General features: G+C 51.6%; 6 protein-coding genes across 6 annotated transcripts; 2 read left to right on the top strand and 4 right to left on the bottom strand.

Moving 5' to 3' along the window:
* Positions 1-372: 372 nt before the first annotated feature.
* Positions 373-2,103, top strand: MAA_07137 (choline dehydrogenase; the record flags this gene model as incomplete). The annotated part of the gene is made up of 1 exon (XM_007825135.2): positions 373-2,103. The coding sequence occupies one exon, from the start codon at positions 373-375 to the stop codon at positions 2,101-2,103; it is 1,731 nt and encodes a 576-aa protein (XP_007823326.2).
* A 693-nt stretch (positions 2,104-2,796) lies between these two features.
* On the bottom strand, positions 2,797-3,623 carry MAA_07136 (Cytochrome P450 CYP54C6; the record flags this gene model as incomplete). Its single annotated transcript, XM_007825134.2, has 3 exons — positions 2,797-2,936; positions 3,018-3,164; positions 3,236-3,623. The coding sequence occupies 3 exons, from the start codon at positions 3,621-3,623 to the stop codon at positions 2,797-2,799; spliced, it is 675 nt and encodes a 224-aa protein (XP_007823325.2).
* Positions 3,624-5,272: 1,649 nt separating this feature from the next.
* Positions 5,273-6,480, bottom strand: MAA_07135 (uncharacterized protein; the record flags this gene model as incomplete). The annotated part of the gene is made up of 2 exons (XM_007825133.1): positions 5,273-5,877; positions 5,931-6,480. 2 exons carry the CDS (start codon positions 6,478-6,480, stop codon positions 5,273-5,275), a joined length of 1,155 nt encoding a protein of 384 aa, XP_007823324.1.
* An 869-nt stretch (positions 6,481-7,349) lies between these two features.
* Positions 7,350-9,549, bottom strand: MAA_07134 (Cytochrome P450 CYP5318A1; the record flags this gene model as incomplete). Its single annotated transcript, XM_007825132.1, has 6 exons — positions 7,350-7,539; positions 7,642-7,987; positions 8,046-8,464; positions 8,540-8,636; positions 8,923-9,238; positions 9,307-9,549. The coding sequence occupies 6 exons, from the start codon at positions 9,547-9,549 to the stop codon at positions 7,350-7,352; spliced, it is 1,611 nt and encodes a 536-aa protein (XP_007823323.1).
* Positions 9,550-10,041: 492 nt separating this feature from the next.
* MAA_07133 (uncharacterized protein) lies at positions 10,042-10,452 on the bottom strand (the record flags this gene model as incomplete). Its single annotated transcript, XM_007825131.1, has 1 exon — positions 10,042-10,452. One exon carries the CDS (start codon positions 10,450-10,452, stop codon positions 10,042-10,044), a length of 411 nt encoding a protein of 136 aa, XP_007823322.1.
* A 782-nt stretch (positions 10,453-11,234) lies between these two features.
* MAA_07132 (major facilitator superfamily MFS_1) lies at positions 11,235-13,010 on the top strand (the record flags this gene model as incomplete). Its single annotated transcript, XM_007825130.1, has 1 exon — positions 11,235-13,010. The coding sequence occupies one exon, from the start codon at positions 11,235-11,237 to the stop codon at positions 13,008-13,010; it is 1,776 nt and encodes a 591-aa protein (XP_007823321.1).
* Positions 13,011-13,251: the final 241 nt, after the last annotated feature.

The following is a 13,251-nucleotide window of genomic DNA, read 5'->3' as shown; positions in this document are numbered from 1 at the left end:
GTCTGCATGTGACCATGGAAACCGTACTCTCGATCTTGTGCTTATATTACGGAGTAGAGTTACTTCCCACTCCTGTAGAATATGATGCCAAGTGAGGCTTGAAGAGGAGAAACCACTACTGGTACGGAGTACAAGGTTTATAGTTTTGGCTCTACCCTTGCATTTGTTTATTACCCCAGACTAAATTATTCCTATATTATTCTAATATTCCAAGTATATCCATGCTTCAGGGAGCAGCGTGTACGCTTCGAAAGCTCTCTCAAAATGGCCTTCTTTCTCTCGCCTATGCCATTCTCTATTGAGTATTAGCCAGCAGAAATGCAATCATGACACATGACGCGGAAAGCCCCCTTCCACATCGCAACACTGAACATGTGGCCCTTTGATTCACAATATCCGTGCAAACGACTGCAAGACATTGCAGATCAGGCCTACGACTACATCATCGTTGGCGGTGGCACAGCGGGTTGTGCTCTCGCTTCAAAGCTCAGTGAGAGCCCCGAGACTACCGTATTAATGCTCGAGAAAGGTCCCATTAAAGACAGTTATCAGTCACGTATACCGTTGGCGTCCGTGGCAAACGGAATATACACCAAGCGCCAAAACTCGTCCCTGGGGAGCAGGCCAGTTCCAATCCTCTCAGCAGAGACACTAGGCGGAAATTCGAGGATAAACGCCATGATTTATACGCGTGGAACTCCGGCATACTATAACCAATGGGCTCGTACCCATCCCGACTGGAGCTGGGTAAACGTGGAACCGTATTTTCGCAAAGTGGAAAACAGCATCAACCTCTGCCAGAATCGCGAATTAGAATCCAACATTTACCCATTTCTTCGAAAATCAGCAAGCGCGCTAGGGCTGCCCCTAGGACACGACATAAATCGACCTGATAGCCCAGCCATGGGGTACTTTGATCTTCATCTGACTGTTGATTCGAAACAGCATAGGCATTCAGCCGTTCGCGCCTATCTACCAAAGGAGGTCGCGGTGCGTCGTCGGGCTCGTCTGCATATTTGCACGGGTGTCGTTGCGTCGCGGCTCCATCTCGACGCCTCGACTGGCCTAGTCAAGGGCGTCTTTGTCCAGTCTTCACAAGCGAAGCAGACAGACTCAAAGACGAGTCCACGGAAACCGACTTTGGTCAAAGCCAGACGAGAAGTTATTCTCGCCGCAGGAGCCATTGGCACACCGAAAATCCTGCAGCTCAGCGGTGTCGGACCACGGCTGGTCCTCGAGCGAGTTGGGATACCTGTCGTTCGCCATCTTCCAGGCGTCGGGAGCAATTTAGGCGACCACTGCTTGTTTCCTGTGCATGTGCAAGTGCCGGTTCACGAAACCTTGCAGCAACTGCAAGCCAGCATCTTGAAAAGGGCTAAACACGCCGTTCTCTATGCCGTGGCAGGCAAAGGCTGGCTCAGGTCGGCGGTGGATCGTGCAATCTTGTTGTGCACTTCGCACTTTGACGAGGAAAAGGGCGCCGTGCTCGCTACGGAGGCTGCGGATGACGGAGAAACCCTGCCAGATGTTGAGATTATGGTGGTCCCAATCGGATCCTTGCCAGAGCTGTATCCCGGCAAATCCATGATTACGCTTCAGACGTGCTTGATTCAGCCCAAGTCGACAGGCACCATTGAGATTACAAGCCCCGATCCCGGGGTAGACGCCAGGATCCAGCTCAATATTTTGTCAGATCCGAGTGATTGGCAAGTGGCACGGAAGGCCTGCCGCTTTGCACTCGCCTTGGCTGAGCACTTTATTCACCAGTCCGGATATCCCTCCGAGGCTCGAGTGTTTGCGGGCCCGGGCAGTGTTGGCGCCCGGGAGTGGAAAGAAGGCGACTGGCGTGTCGTCTCGGATCAAGAGATTGACACATACATTGGAATGTACGTTGGCTCTGGCTTCCATCTCACCAGCTCGTGTCGCATGGGGAGGGAAGAGGACGGGGGGGTTGTTGACAGCCAACTGCGTGTCCATGGCTTCAAGAACCTGAGAATCGCGGATGCGAGTGTCCTGCCTTGTGTTCCCCCGGGACACCCCATGGCGCCTACTTACATGATATCTGAGAGATGCGCTGATTTTATTAAGGATGGACGGAACTGAGACGGTTTGTACTCCGTACTCCGTACTTGACTTTTGCCGAGTAGGACAGAGTACTCCGCGGTGTAGTCTTACTATTGGTTGTACTGTTAAAATTGCTAAACACGCATGACAATGGTTGGTCTCAGAAGCGAGTAGACGAAAAGTCCGAGACACTATCATGCTTGCTTACGAGGTGTGCATGTCCCGTCAATGTTTTTTCAGCCCCCATGACTGGTAAGTTGTGACCAGTATCTGTTGGGTACGGAGTAGTACTACCAGACTCCGTACGACATGTGGTTTTGTGACAGCTGATAGTGACTGCATATCATAATACAACGCTGACATGTCGGCAAGTCATTGAATTAAACTCCTCGGCCAACAACGGGCGGGCGTCCGTGACAGCAGCACTACTCCGTACTGGGTGAGACATGCAGGTGGCCGGTCAACCAGCCTTGCTCAAATCTCCGATTCAAGTGAGCGTACAACTGTCCCAGTGCATGACTAGTGAGGAGCACAAAAACTGACTTCAATTTCTGACTAGATGGGGCATAACGAAGCGAACTTTCCTCGATGAAATGCGGCTCTTAACCGTCCGTAGTACAACAGATGTCAACATTTCCAGGCGAATCTAAAATCCACCATCTGATCTTTTCCTGAGTACAATAGTCTTTTCCACGTCTGGCATGGTCTTTTCTCGCAGTATTAGCGTTCAAATCAGACGCTGCGTAGCAAGGCACGTCGGGTGGCAGGGTCGTCGCAAATGGCCTTGTTTGCACACTCGATAATAACGCCAGCCGGGACGACTTGGCCGTTGGACAGAGCAAAAGGTTTGAGAACTTTGCGTTGAACCGAGGCTGTAATCATGTGATTGGACGTATTCGTAGGCGCGCATCCATCCACTTGGACTTGTTAATCAGAACGCGGGACAAACTCACCCGCCATCAAGGGGTAATATCGCATAGTCTCCTTGGCAAAACTATCCATCTTCTTCAATTCTTGCAGTGACTGGAGAGTAAACTTGCCCTCGTGCTTCCCAAGTACCTCTCGTACCTCTTCCAGGAGCATGGCTGCAACATCAGGCTCTGCCGCAAGAGTATAAAACCTGACATGCATGTCAGCATATGTTGGTAGTAACAAGGGGGCCAAGAAACACCAACATCAGCTCCGGCTGTGTTGTCGATAAGCCATTCCAGCAAGTCGTCAGGCTTCATCGACGATCCCATTGTCGCACCCAGCTCTCTCCGGGAAAGGACCACTGGATACATTAGCTTCTTTTCACTTTGAATTCGCCGATGTAGCGCCCTGACCAATGGCATGATTGGACTGAGGACAGGCCGTAACCACACCGGCAGGAAGGCTACACTAGCAACCGCCATCATGACATCCGTGGTGAAGTTGATGGCATTGTCGATGTATTCCTCTTCATGCCAGAGCTTAGGGCCAACAAAGGCCCGACCAGACGCCATGGCCGTTATTCGAAGAAGCAATTTGTTTATCTTGACTGGCGCCGATCCTGATACGCCAGCAAGTTCCATGCTCATGGCTTGGTCAAGCGTTTCCGACACCAGTGGCACCAAGCGACCTGATAAGCTGTCAAAAGAGGGCACTCAAGCGTTTTTTGTTGCAGATGACATTGTTGTAGGAGTGGGAGTGTGTCACTAACCAAGGGATGGGTTGATGAAATGTTTGGTAATTTGTTGAAAGTCGGCCGGTGCACCGCTCAACTTTATATGCTTGGCATGCATCAACTATTATTCGATAAAAACGTTAGCAAAACCAAGACGCTCGCGACAAGCTTGGTGGTCAATGGCCATGATACCTCGTCAGTCGCTGCTCTGTGGCTCAAGACATCCTCGGGAAGTTTGTCGAGCTCTGCCAGAAATTGGGGTGAAATCACAATACACGGTGACTCTGCCGATGCACCCGGTAAACGTCAAATACTACATTCACCGCATTCCGTAGGTCTGGGGCTGGATATATTTCATCTTACCTCTTGGTGTTGTGATGTGGAAAATTCCGTTTTTGTACTATTTTCAGCATCAACACGAGATTCTGCAAGACAAACTCGGAGTCTCTTGCCTTTTGATAACCCTCAGCGTAGAGTCTCTGGGCTCCTCCTGCGAGCTGACTCGCTTCCGCGTCCGACCGAGGGAATATCCGCCAGAGGATTTGCTTTGCACCAGCCCTTGGAAAAAATGACGCTGCCCATGATCAGTAATGCCACAATTCCTAGGCCCACGCGGTTGCTTGACGGCTCCAGAAGCGACTGAGCATTGGGAAGTCTGTCCAAGAGATGATCCACTGTACTTTAGCAGTCAATGTGGAATGACAGTGATTTCAAGACTATGTTAGAATATGAGGTAGCGGAGCTTGGAGATATCACTTTAATGTTCGGAGATGTGCTCTGTTGGAAGGCTGCATAATGCGAGACAGCAACGTCGGGTTGCATTGTAGTGGTGAGTGCATTAACTATTGACAAGACTCAGTGCGACCAGACATTAGTAATTATGTGCAGACACCACCAGGAGACACTTGAGGCTACAATATGTAAAGTTCCAAGACCTGCTCTCAGGCTCTGTGTAAGTGATTGCATGTGGCGTCATACTGTCTTGTTAGCGACCTGTAGCACAGTGCGGGTGACAGTAGTAAATTATACGGGCACTGGGGGCACTACACATGTGTGGTCGGTGTTTGATTGGACCAGACCAGACAGTACGGGGATAGTCCAGGGGGGGCAGGCACTGTGCACCAGACCAGCCAACCTTGGCGGTGCAAGCTGAGTATATTGACAAATAGCTAAACCACTACTACGAGTACATATATGTATGTAAAGATAAGGAAGGAAAGAAAGAAAAGCAAAGCTGAAAGACCTTGAGCTATATTTTTAGCTTTTTTCTTAATATAAATAATAATATACGTATTATACAAATATTATTCTACAAACTATTCTATATTAGCTATATGAAGTTCAGAAATTGCGGTATATTATATAATATATTTGATTTATATTTACGTTTTAACTTTAATTTATATACTTTTATTATGCGTTTAAGTTTAATAACTACTATTATATATAATCAACTTTTTGACGTTTTTACGCTTGTTAACGTATATTAACTTTTTACCCTCGTATTCGTATTTCGTACTAGATAGACTCGTCGGTTTCTCATTCTTAATTTCCACCTCTGCGTTATACATAGTTCTTGGCTTCCGGTCCGTAAATGACAGCGTGACCCTCCACCGCCTGGAATTCATTTTCCCAACCTCGAGGCAAAGCACTGGCCATCGAGTCCATGTCCACTGCGCGGGCAGAGCAATGGTGCTTACACCCAGGAGAGCAAACCATGCCATGTCCATGAGATGCACAAAGCTCGATATCTGACTCTGCCCGGCCATAGTTGGTCGCCGACGATGGAGCGTCCGACTGACCTCCCGTACGAAGCCTGCCAATAAGAGAGCTGAAGGACGAAGAAATTGCCTCAAACGACTTGAGCTTCGTGGCAGCCTTCAGCTTGGGCAAGCTGCCGAGAATGATGACGAGTGACCCCTCGACCGAGGCCAAGAGGCTAGTGATGCCGAACAAGACGAAGATGCGATCCGAGTCCAGAGAACTATCGGCGCTGCCAGTCAACGTGTCTCTTATAAGAACGACGCGGCCAATAGCAGCCATCATGGTAATAAAGGATCCCGTCATGATGAAAATCAGGCCAACTTTCTTCCGGGTAGCCAGGTGGAGCCTCCAGATGAAGATGACGGGGAAGAAGGCGTACATGAAGTCGGACAAGGCAAACAGGACTAAGAACAGAGAGTTAGCTAGGGTGCAGCAAGTCGCCGAGAGCTTCACCCACCACACTGAATGAATATGAGAATATAGTGTGCAAGAGGTTTCAGGCGCCACTCGGCTTCGATTCGAACATCCCAGCTTGCCTGGAATGGTTTTGCCTGGAAGAAGACGTAGATGAAGTTGACGAGTCCAAGCGTCGTCACGGTAGCGGTAACGGCGGCGATGACTTTCCTGAACCATTTGTGGACGCCGAATATCTGAACGAGCATGATGGCAATGGAGACTCTGGAGATGATGTTGGCGAGAAGATTGACCGGCACGGTGCCCCATTGCCACTTGGACATTGCGATGACTTCCTCCAGGGTCATTGTATCCACGGGGTAGCCAAGGCCGGTGACGCAGGCCAGAGTCAGAAAGGTCTGGAACAAGGTGTGGCAGGCCAAGGCGACGAGCATGACCCAGTCATCCAGGGCAACCCGGTGTCTGCACTTGAGCCCTACGTAGAAGCGCAAGCAGACGGATAGAATGGCAAATGTCCAAAACGTCCACGTTAGAGCCATGACTATTCGAGCCCGGCTTGATGGCCCACGGCCTAGCGATTCGGTTCGAAACATGGGTGCGGCATCCATTGGAAGTGGTCTAGCTGGGCTTGCTCGCGGCTGAGATGAAGAATAGTTGCTGTAGCTCGAGCGGCATTTGAACAAGAAACAAGTCACCCCAGGTTAGGCAAAACAGAACTGGGAGCGAGGGAACGAAGTGAAGGATTACGCCAAGGTCACCCGGCCACTTCTGAGGCCGTCTGCTCCTCGGGCTTGGCATGCTACTCGGTGCGGCGCTGTCTGTTGGTTCCAAGCCTTCTTCATCCCCAACCTGTCTGGTCTTTTCTCACCCCCATGGGGAATATTGACGGGTTGTAGGGCGGCAGCATCTTGGGTGGGTGGAAACTGAATAGGGGGGGTGGAAGGGTTCTCAGATTCCTCCCGGTTTCACATGGGCTGCTGCACCGTTGGGGGCTGCTGGATGTAGTCATTTTTAAACAATGGCTGACAAACAGACCCGGCTGCATATCGACGCAAAATCGAGCAATCGTGCTTGGTCGACGTGCAGAAAAGCAAGTAAGCGCGCCATTTCGGTACGACACTACCGAGTTAGCTTGGATGCTACCGCTCTGCATGTACTCTGTCCTCGGTCTGGTATTATACGAAAATGAAAATGAGAGAGACCAGACCTGCATGTCAGACGACTGAATGCACTACCTTGCAAATTTTTACAATTTAATGTTTGCGTTGCATTTTCGTTGCCGGCATTCACCATCTGCGGACAGGGCACATGACGCCACGCTCCATATTTGGAACAGAACATTGACATATCGATTTGAGACAGTGACAAAAAGTATTTACAAATCGACCAATAACGAAGCGCATGTAATGACGAATAACAGAAGCGTAGCGACCGAGTGAGACCAGAATTCTGGCCTGCCCACCTACTGTCCCAACTCTTTGTCCAGTACCATTCTCGGCGTCAGAGCAATCGGTGTGCCTTCGTACGGATAGATAAAAGTCCTCCAAGAAAAATATCTTTTAGCCTTGGGGTCCACAAGTTGAAAGTCGTATTTGGTGATGAACAGCCCGATCATGGTTTTAATCGCTGCAGCGGCATACCATCTTCCCGTGCTAGGCACTCAGTTAGCATACCGCAGAGAGGGAAGAAAACTACGAGTAAGAAATGACAAGTGGCAAGGGAACAAGCGAATCACGGGATAGGATAGTACATACCACGAAGCCTTTCCGGTTCCCCATTGCTGCCAGTCTGACAAATTTATGTACTCAGATGCCTTGCCCGCCTCGGGGATTGTAAACGACTCATTGGATTCAGCCGAGGGCAGAACCGTGGCGAAGCTGCTGATGCTTTTCTGAGCCGCGTCAAGAACTTCGGGCTTAACGAACCTGAAGCCGTAGAACTCGTCAGCCTTGGCCCAAGTTTCCGGGTTTCGGTTCATTGCTCTCGGCGCGGAGCAGACCCATTGCCCCGGCTGGACCGACGTCCCGTCCGAGAAATGGAACGGCTTCAGGACTTTTCGGCGAGTGCTGACTAGTTTTGCCGCAACCTGGTTAGCTTGGACTGACTACATGTACACATGGTGTTGGAATGATTGGAAACGCGGCTGTAGGGATTGTACCAGACTCAATGGGATTGAGGCGCGCCGACTCCTTGAGAAAACTATCCATAAGCGGCAAGATCTGCCCGCCGGCCTTGTCAAACGCCTCCCACCCCGTTTGTTCAATTTCCTCTCGAAGAATGTCCACGTATTCGGGCCTGTCGCAGAGATCGTAGATGGCAGCGCAAGCCGTGGTTGAGGCAATGTGAACGGATCCAAACCACACCGCGATGAGCTCATGCACCACCCGCATCACACCCCAGGGCTTGTGTCGGGGGGCATGGTCCATGATCCATTGGATGCAGTCATTCTTTTCGGGAATGTCATGTCTCAGCTTGCGGAGCTCTGCATCTCGAAATCTCTCCGAGACGACGGCGACCAGGGCGTCGGTCATGACGCTACCGGAGTCAAGCCGGCTCGACAAGAATTTGCCGAGAGGACTATGTTTGGTTGGTGCTTGTTAGTTGCAAAGGCCGTGTCAGGAGTTGAGCTAGTGTGACAAGTATACTACTTACTCGGATACTATGCCCGGGACCATGCGCAGAATCTCGGCAATAATCAGCGTGTGCTCGATCATCTTGATGCCGGCTGCTAAGAAGGTTGCATCTCGGGCTACGTTGTACCAGCAACTATTAGCATTCACACCAAAAAAAAAAAAAAAAAGACTTTCTATGCTCTATTCAAGCACTATTTGAATTACGCTTACAAAGTTCTGGTCCGAAAAAGGCGTGCGCGTTGGACCTTGCAACTGCCCCGAGTATCAATGGGAATATGGCTCCTTGTTTCGCCCCTAGTAAGACAAGGATAGGTCAGAAAATGTCAGACAAGGCCATTCAATCCATAGAGAGGGGATCAAGGGCAAAAACTTCGCCTCGACACTGCCATGGAGCGGCCATACCAAGGACTGTTGGAAAAGATTGAAATCGCTGGTCAAAGAATGTCGACAGGTCGCTGCGTATTTCAGGTACAAGCACGGGCAGATGGCCAGCCAGGCGACCTCGCAAAGCCATCTGCAGCGGCGCGCCATCAGAACCACGCTTGTTCGTCCAGTTAAAGTTTGTCATGGTGTGCTTTGGCTGGAGCACGTCTTTGGCGGCTCCCAGCAGCGAGAGAGTGCCTTCTGGAGCAGCATTGATCTCTTTGATGTGCTTCCAGTCCGAGACCAGGACAATGGTATTATTTGGGGTATCTACAGAGAACGGCGCGCCATTCGACTTGGCCCAGAGTTAGCTGAGTATTTCGTATAGACGGGTTTTTTCTGCTCGCCCTCGCCATCATGTACCTTTTCATAAGTTGTTTGGATGATGGAGGGCCCCCGGATGAGAAAGGACCACGCGACGAGACGCGATTTAAGAGTATAAAAAGGTTCAAGGAGAATGAAGCGGGAGCTTCTTGGCTTGAGCTCATTGCGTTTGTGACTGAACAAGCCGTTGAGCAAGGCAGACAGCGTTACAGCTAGCATGAGGCAAAGGCCGTAAAGGACAAGGCCTCGAGAGAGGTGGTTCAGGACCCAAAAGGACATCATGATGAGTTGAAAGATAAGCTACGACTGAGATGCGGTGGAGATGCAGAATTCAGCGTGATGCCGGGCTTGGTTTATATTCTGTTCCGAGTCCCAGCTTGACACAGAAGCCGGTAACTCCAACTGTTATGTAAATATACATTTACTAGTTTCCGAAATACACGGCAAGGCGGATCGAGTGTTGGCCACTCGCTGAATTCATTCTGTGTATTTGTCGTGTCAATGTTTGGCAAGGCCTGGGGCGGAATCCCAACATCGTATTCACTCCATGTCGGCACAGAAATAGACAACGGCCCCAACTTGAATATAGACTTGATTCAGAATACCACTAATGATTGGGCCATCCCCCCCTCCATCCCTTCTGCCCATCCATCGACGGTACCGGCATATTCCAAATGCTTCATGCTCCCAAGCTCCATGCGCTCGGAGCCGAACTCCCATGACCAACCCGCCTCTCCTGCCGGGCGGTATATTTGTCAACGAGGCTACAGCATCCTAAGCAGTCTTGTTCTTGGCACCAGGGCCCTGAGTGAGGCCGAAGAATCCTGCAGCCGCAAACGCAAAGGTGCCAAAAAGACGAATCCAGGCCCAAGTCTTGTCCCCGTTGTGCCACACCACCATGCAATCGTTGATGCCGAGGAAGGCGGTTCCCATGAGAAGGACGTCGCACACGGCGTACTGGCGGCGCCAGTAGAAGACATGCATGAGGAGGCCCAGCAGGATGGTGCGTCCCTGGCCAGCCCGCCAGACGGGCCATGTCTCCGGGACGTTGGCGATGGCCGGCGGCAATCCGTAGAGCTCGATGAGGCTGCGAGGGCCGCTCAGAGGATCCATGACAAGGCCCACGCAGTTGGCAAAGGCAAAGTAGAGAGCCGGGATGTGGCGGATGCTGACGTGTTGGAACATGGCGACGGTGGTGCTGTTGCTTGTCTGCCGGAGAGTCTATTCGCCTCGACTGCAAGAGCAAGAGCAAGAGGCTGACGATGTCGGGAGAGGTGACGAATTGTCTTTGAAAGCGGGAAATGTCAAGTCGACGTGAGAAGCTCGACGGCGTGTAAAAACAGGGCGAGGTGCAGAGGCGAGGGAGGGGGCTTCAAATGTTACTTCCTGACATCAGCATCGATGCGAGTACTTGACTCGACTCGACTCGTCTGTTGACCGTGCTTGACAGGATGGTGCTTTTCCGGGGCTTTTCCGCAACCGCGTGCCGTCTGGTGGCATCCGGGCTGTGTTGTGACACGTCAAGCGGCCTGGTGCAAAGTTGTTGGCCGTTGGTCGTTGGCTTGTGTGTTTTCCTTTGTCTGGCAAGCCAACATGTCATTTTCGGGCAACATTGACCAGACATGAATGAACTCGGCATCTCTCACCACCCCCGGCTGCTGACCACCCACCAGTCGACCCCTTCAAGCCGGCGAGCTCGAGACATGCAGTGCAAATTAAGTCATCTGTTGCTTTTTTTGTGCACACCCGTCTTTTCTTTCAAAGCAAGCAGCCGCAGCCGCCCGGTCCGCAGCCGCCCCGTGCGTTGCTGCTTGGGGTGCTTGATGTCTGGTGAGCCTCAAGTTTTTTGCTACCGTTGACCAGACGTTTGTCTTCCGCCTTGCTGGTGTTTGCCATTTCCATCCTCCTCCGTTCTCAGCATTTACAACGGCCTCTTGTTAGACGATTTGGCCATTTGACTGTTGCAAATGGCGGCAAAAGACGTCGATGCCGAGATACAGCAGCCTCAACTGCCTGGGCACGGCACCTCCCAGCAGAGAGAGGCAGAGGTATCCAAGGACACTCAAGACCATCATGTTGACGCGCCGGCCAAGTTTCAGCATACTTGGCGCATCTTGACGATTTGCGCTGTTCTCTCATTGCTGACCCTCAACTCGGGCATCGACGCGACGGTCATCACGACGTCGCTGCCAACAATCACGCGCGAGATTGGCGGCGCAAGCGAGTACGTTTGGGTCGCCCAGTCGTATCTATTCGCCTGCACGATCCCGCAGCCTCTATATGGCCAGATTGCAAACATTTTCGGGCGTCGTCGGCCTCTGTTCGTTGCCATGGCGCTGTTTGCCATCGGGAGCGGCATCGCCGGCGGCGCACACAACGTCGGCATGCTCATCTGCGGCCGTGTCATCCAAGGATTCGGCACTGGCGGCATCAATGTCCTCCCCGAGATACTGATTTGCGATCTGCTTCCGCCCCGGCATCGCGGACCGTATCTGAGTGTCATGCTCTCGACGGCTGCCCTTGGTAGCACCATTGGCCCCATCATCGGCGGTGCCTTGGCCGAGGTGAACTGGCGATGGGTGTTCTGGCTGAATCTACCAGTGTCTGGAGCGTCTGCCTTGGTCATATTTTTTCTCTTGCAGGTCAAAACCCGGCGCCGTCAGACGTGGCGCGCCGCCCTCGCTCGCGTGGATTTCTTGGGCAATGCCATCTTCATGCCGTCCATGACCAGTCTATTCTTCGGCCTCATCATGGGCGGCACGCCTGGCTACGAATGGGGCTCATGGCGAGTCGTTATGCCCATCGTATTGGGCGTCGTTGGCTGGGCCGTCTTCCACGTCCATCAGGCCTCTCGGTTTTGTGCCGAACCTACCATGCCTCCCCGGATCTTCAAAAAGTCTACGGCAGTCATGGCCTTCATCATCATTTTTCTCGCATCAATCATCGTACAAGCCGTCAGTACCTTTCTACCAATCTACTTTCAGGCTGTCAAGGACGCAACGCCACTCGAGTCGGGCATCTGCTTCCTGGCCTTTGCCGTCGCCCTCGTGGTATTTGGCAGTACAGCAGCAGGTACCTTGTCTAAAACAGGGAAATACAAACCCTTGCACTGGGCCGGCTTCGCCATCATGACCATCGGTCTTGGACTGTTTTCCACTCTGGACAGGGACTCTAGTCGCGGCAAATGGATCGGTTACCAGATTATTGCTGCTTGCGGAGCGGGTTTCATCTTCACCGCCTCGCTGCCCTCGGCGCTCGCATCACTCGCAGAAAAGGATGTAGCGACGGCTACCAGTGCCTTTGCATTTGTGAGAGCCCTTGGGCTGGTTTGGGGCGTTACCATGTCCGCCATTGTCTTCAATGACCAGGTAAACCATAACCTGCACTACGTGGATGACGCCAACATGCGACAATTGCTGACAGACGGCCGTGCCTATACATTCACGTCTGGTTCTGAGAATGGCGACCTATCAATCGCAAAGTTGCCAGAGCCCACCAGGGGACAGGTAATTCACGTATATGTGAGCTCATTAAGAGTCATTTGGCTCATGTTGGTTGGCATCGCGGGATTGGGCCTCGTCGCCGCCTCTTTTTTGAGACATGTGGACCTACGGACAAATCACCAGACGGAATTTGGTCTTGCTGAGGCTCCTGGTGAAGATTCGTCCGTTTCTAGAACAGAAAATGGTCTTGTCCGGGGTGAAGACGCGACTGTACATGATGAGAAGACTGCAGCGAAGTAGCGCAATATGTCATACGGCAGTGACAGCAAAGAAGAAATTGAAGCGGCCATGATTGCCGATTTAATGGTGGGGAAATGATAGAAAGTCTAAGGCTATGTACAAGTTCACAAAGTGTATTTATAATAATTGAAAACATGGAGCGTTGCTCCGTAGGTTGAGTTGACTCTTTTCTGGTGGTTCTTCCGTGGCAAATCCAGATAACCAGCACGTCATGTACCACTGTAGCACCAGACGCTTCAAA

Source organism: Metarhizium robertsii (assembly GCF_000187425.2).
Source record: "Metarhizium robertsii ARSEF 23 chromosome Unknown MAA_Scf_2, whole genome shotgun sequence".
Classification (NCBI taxonomy): Eukaryota; Fungi; Ascomycota; class Sordariomycetes; order Hypocreales; family Clavicipitaceae; genus Metarhizium; species Metarhizium robertsii.
Note: the sequence above shows the minus strand (reverse complement) of the source record. Positions and strands in the feature narration are given on the sequence as shown.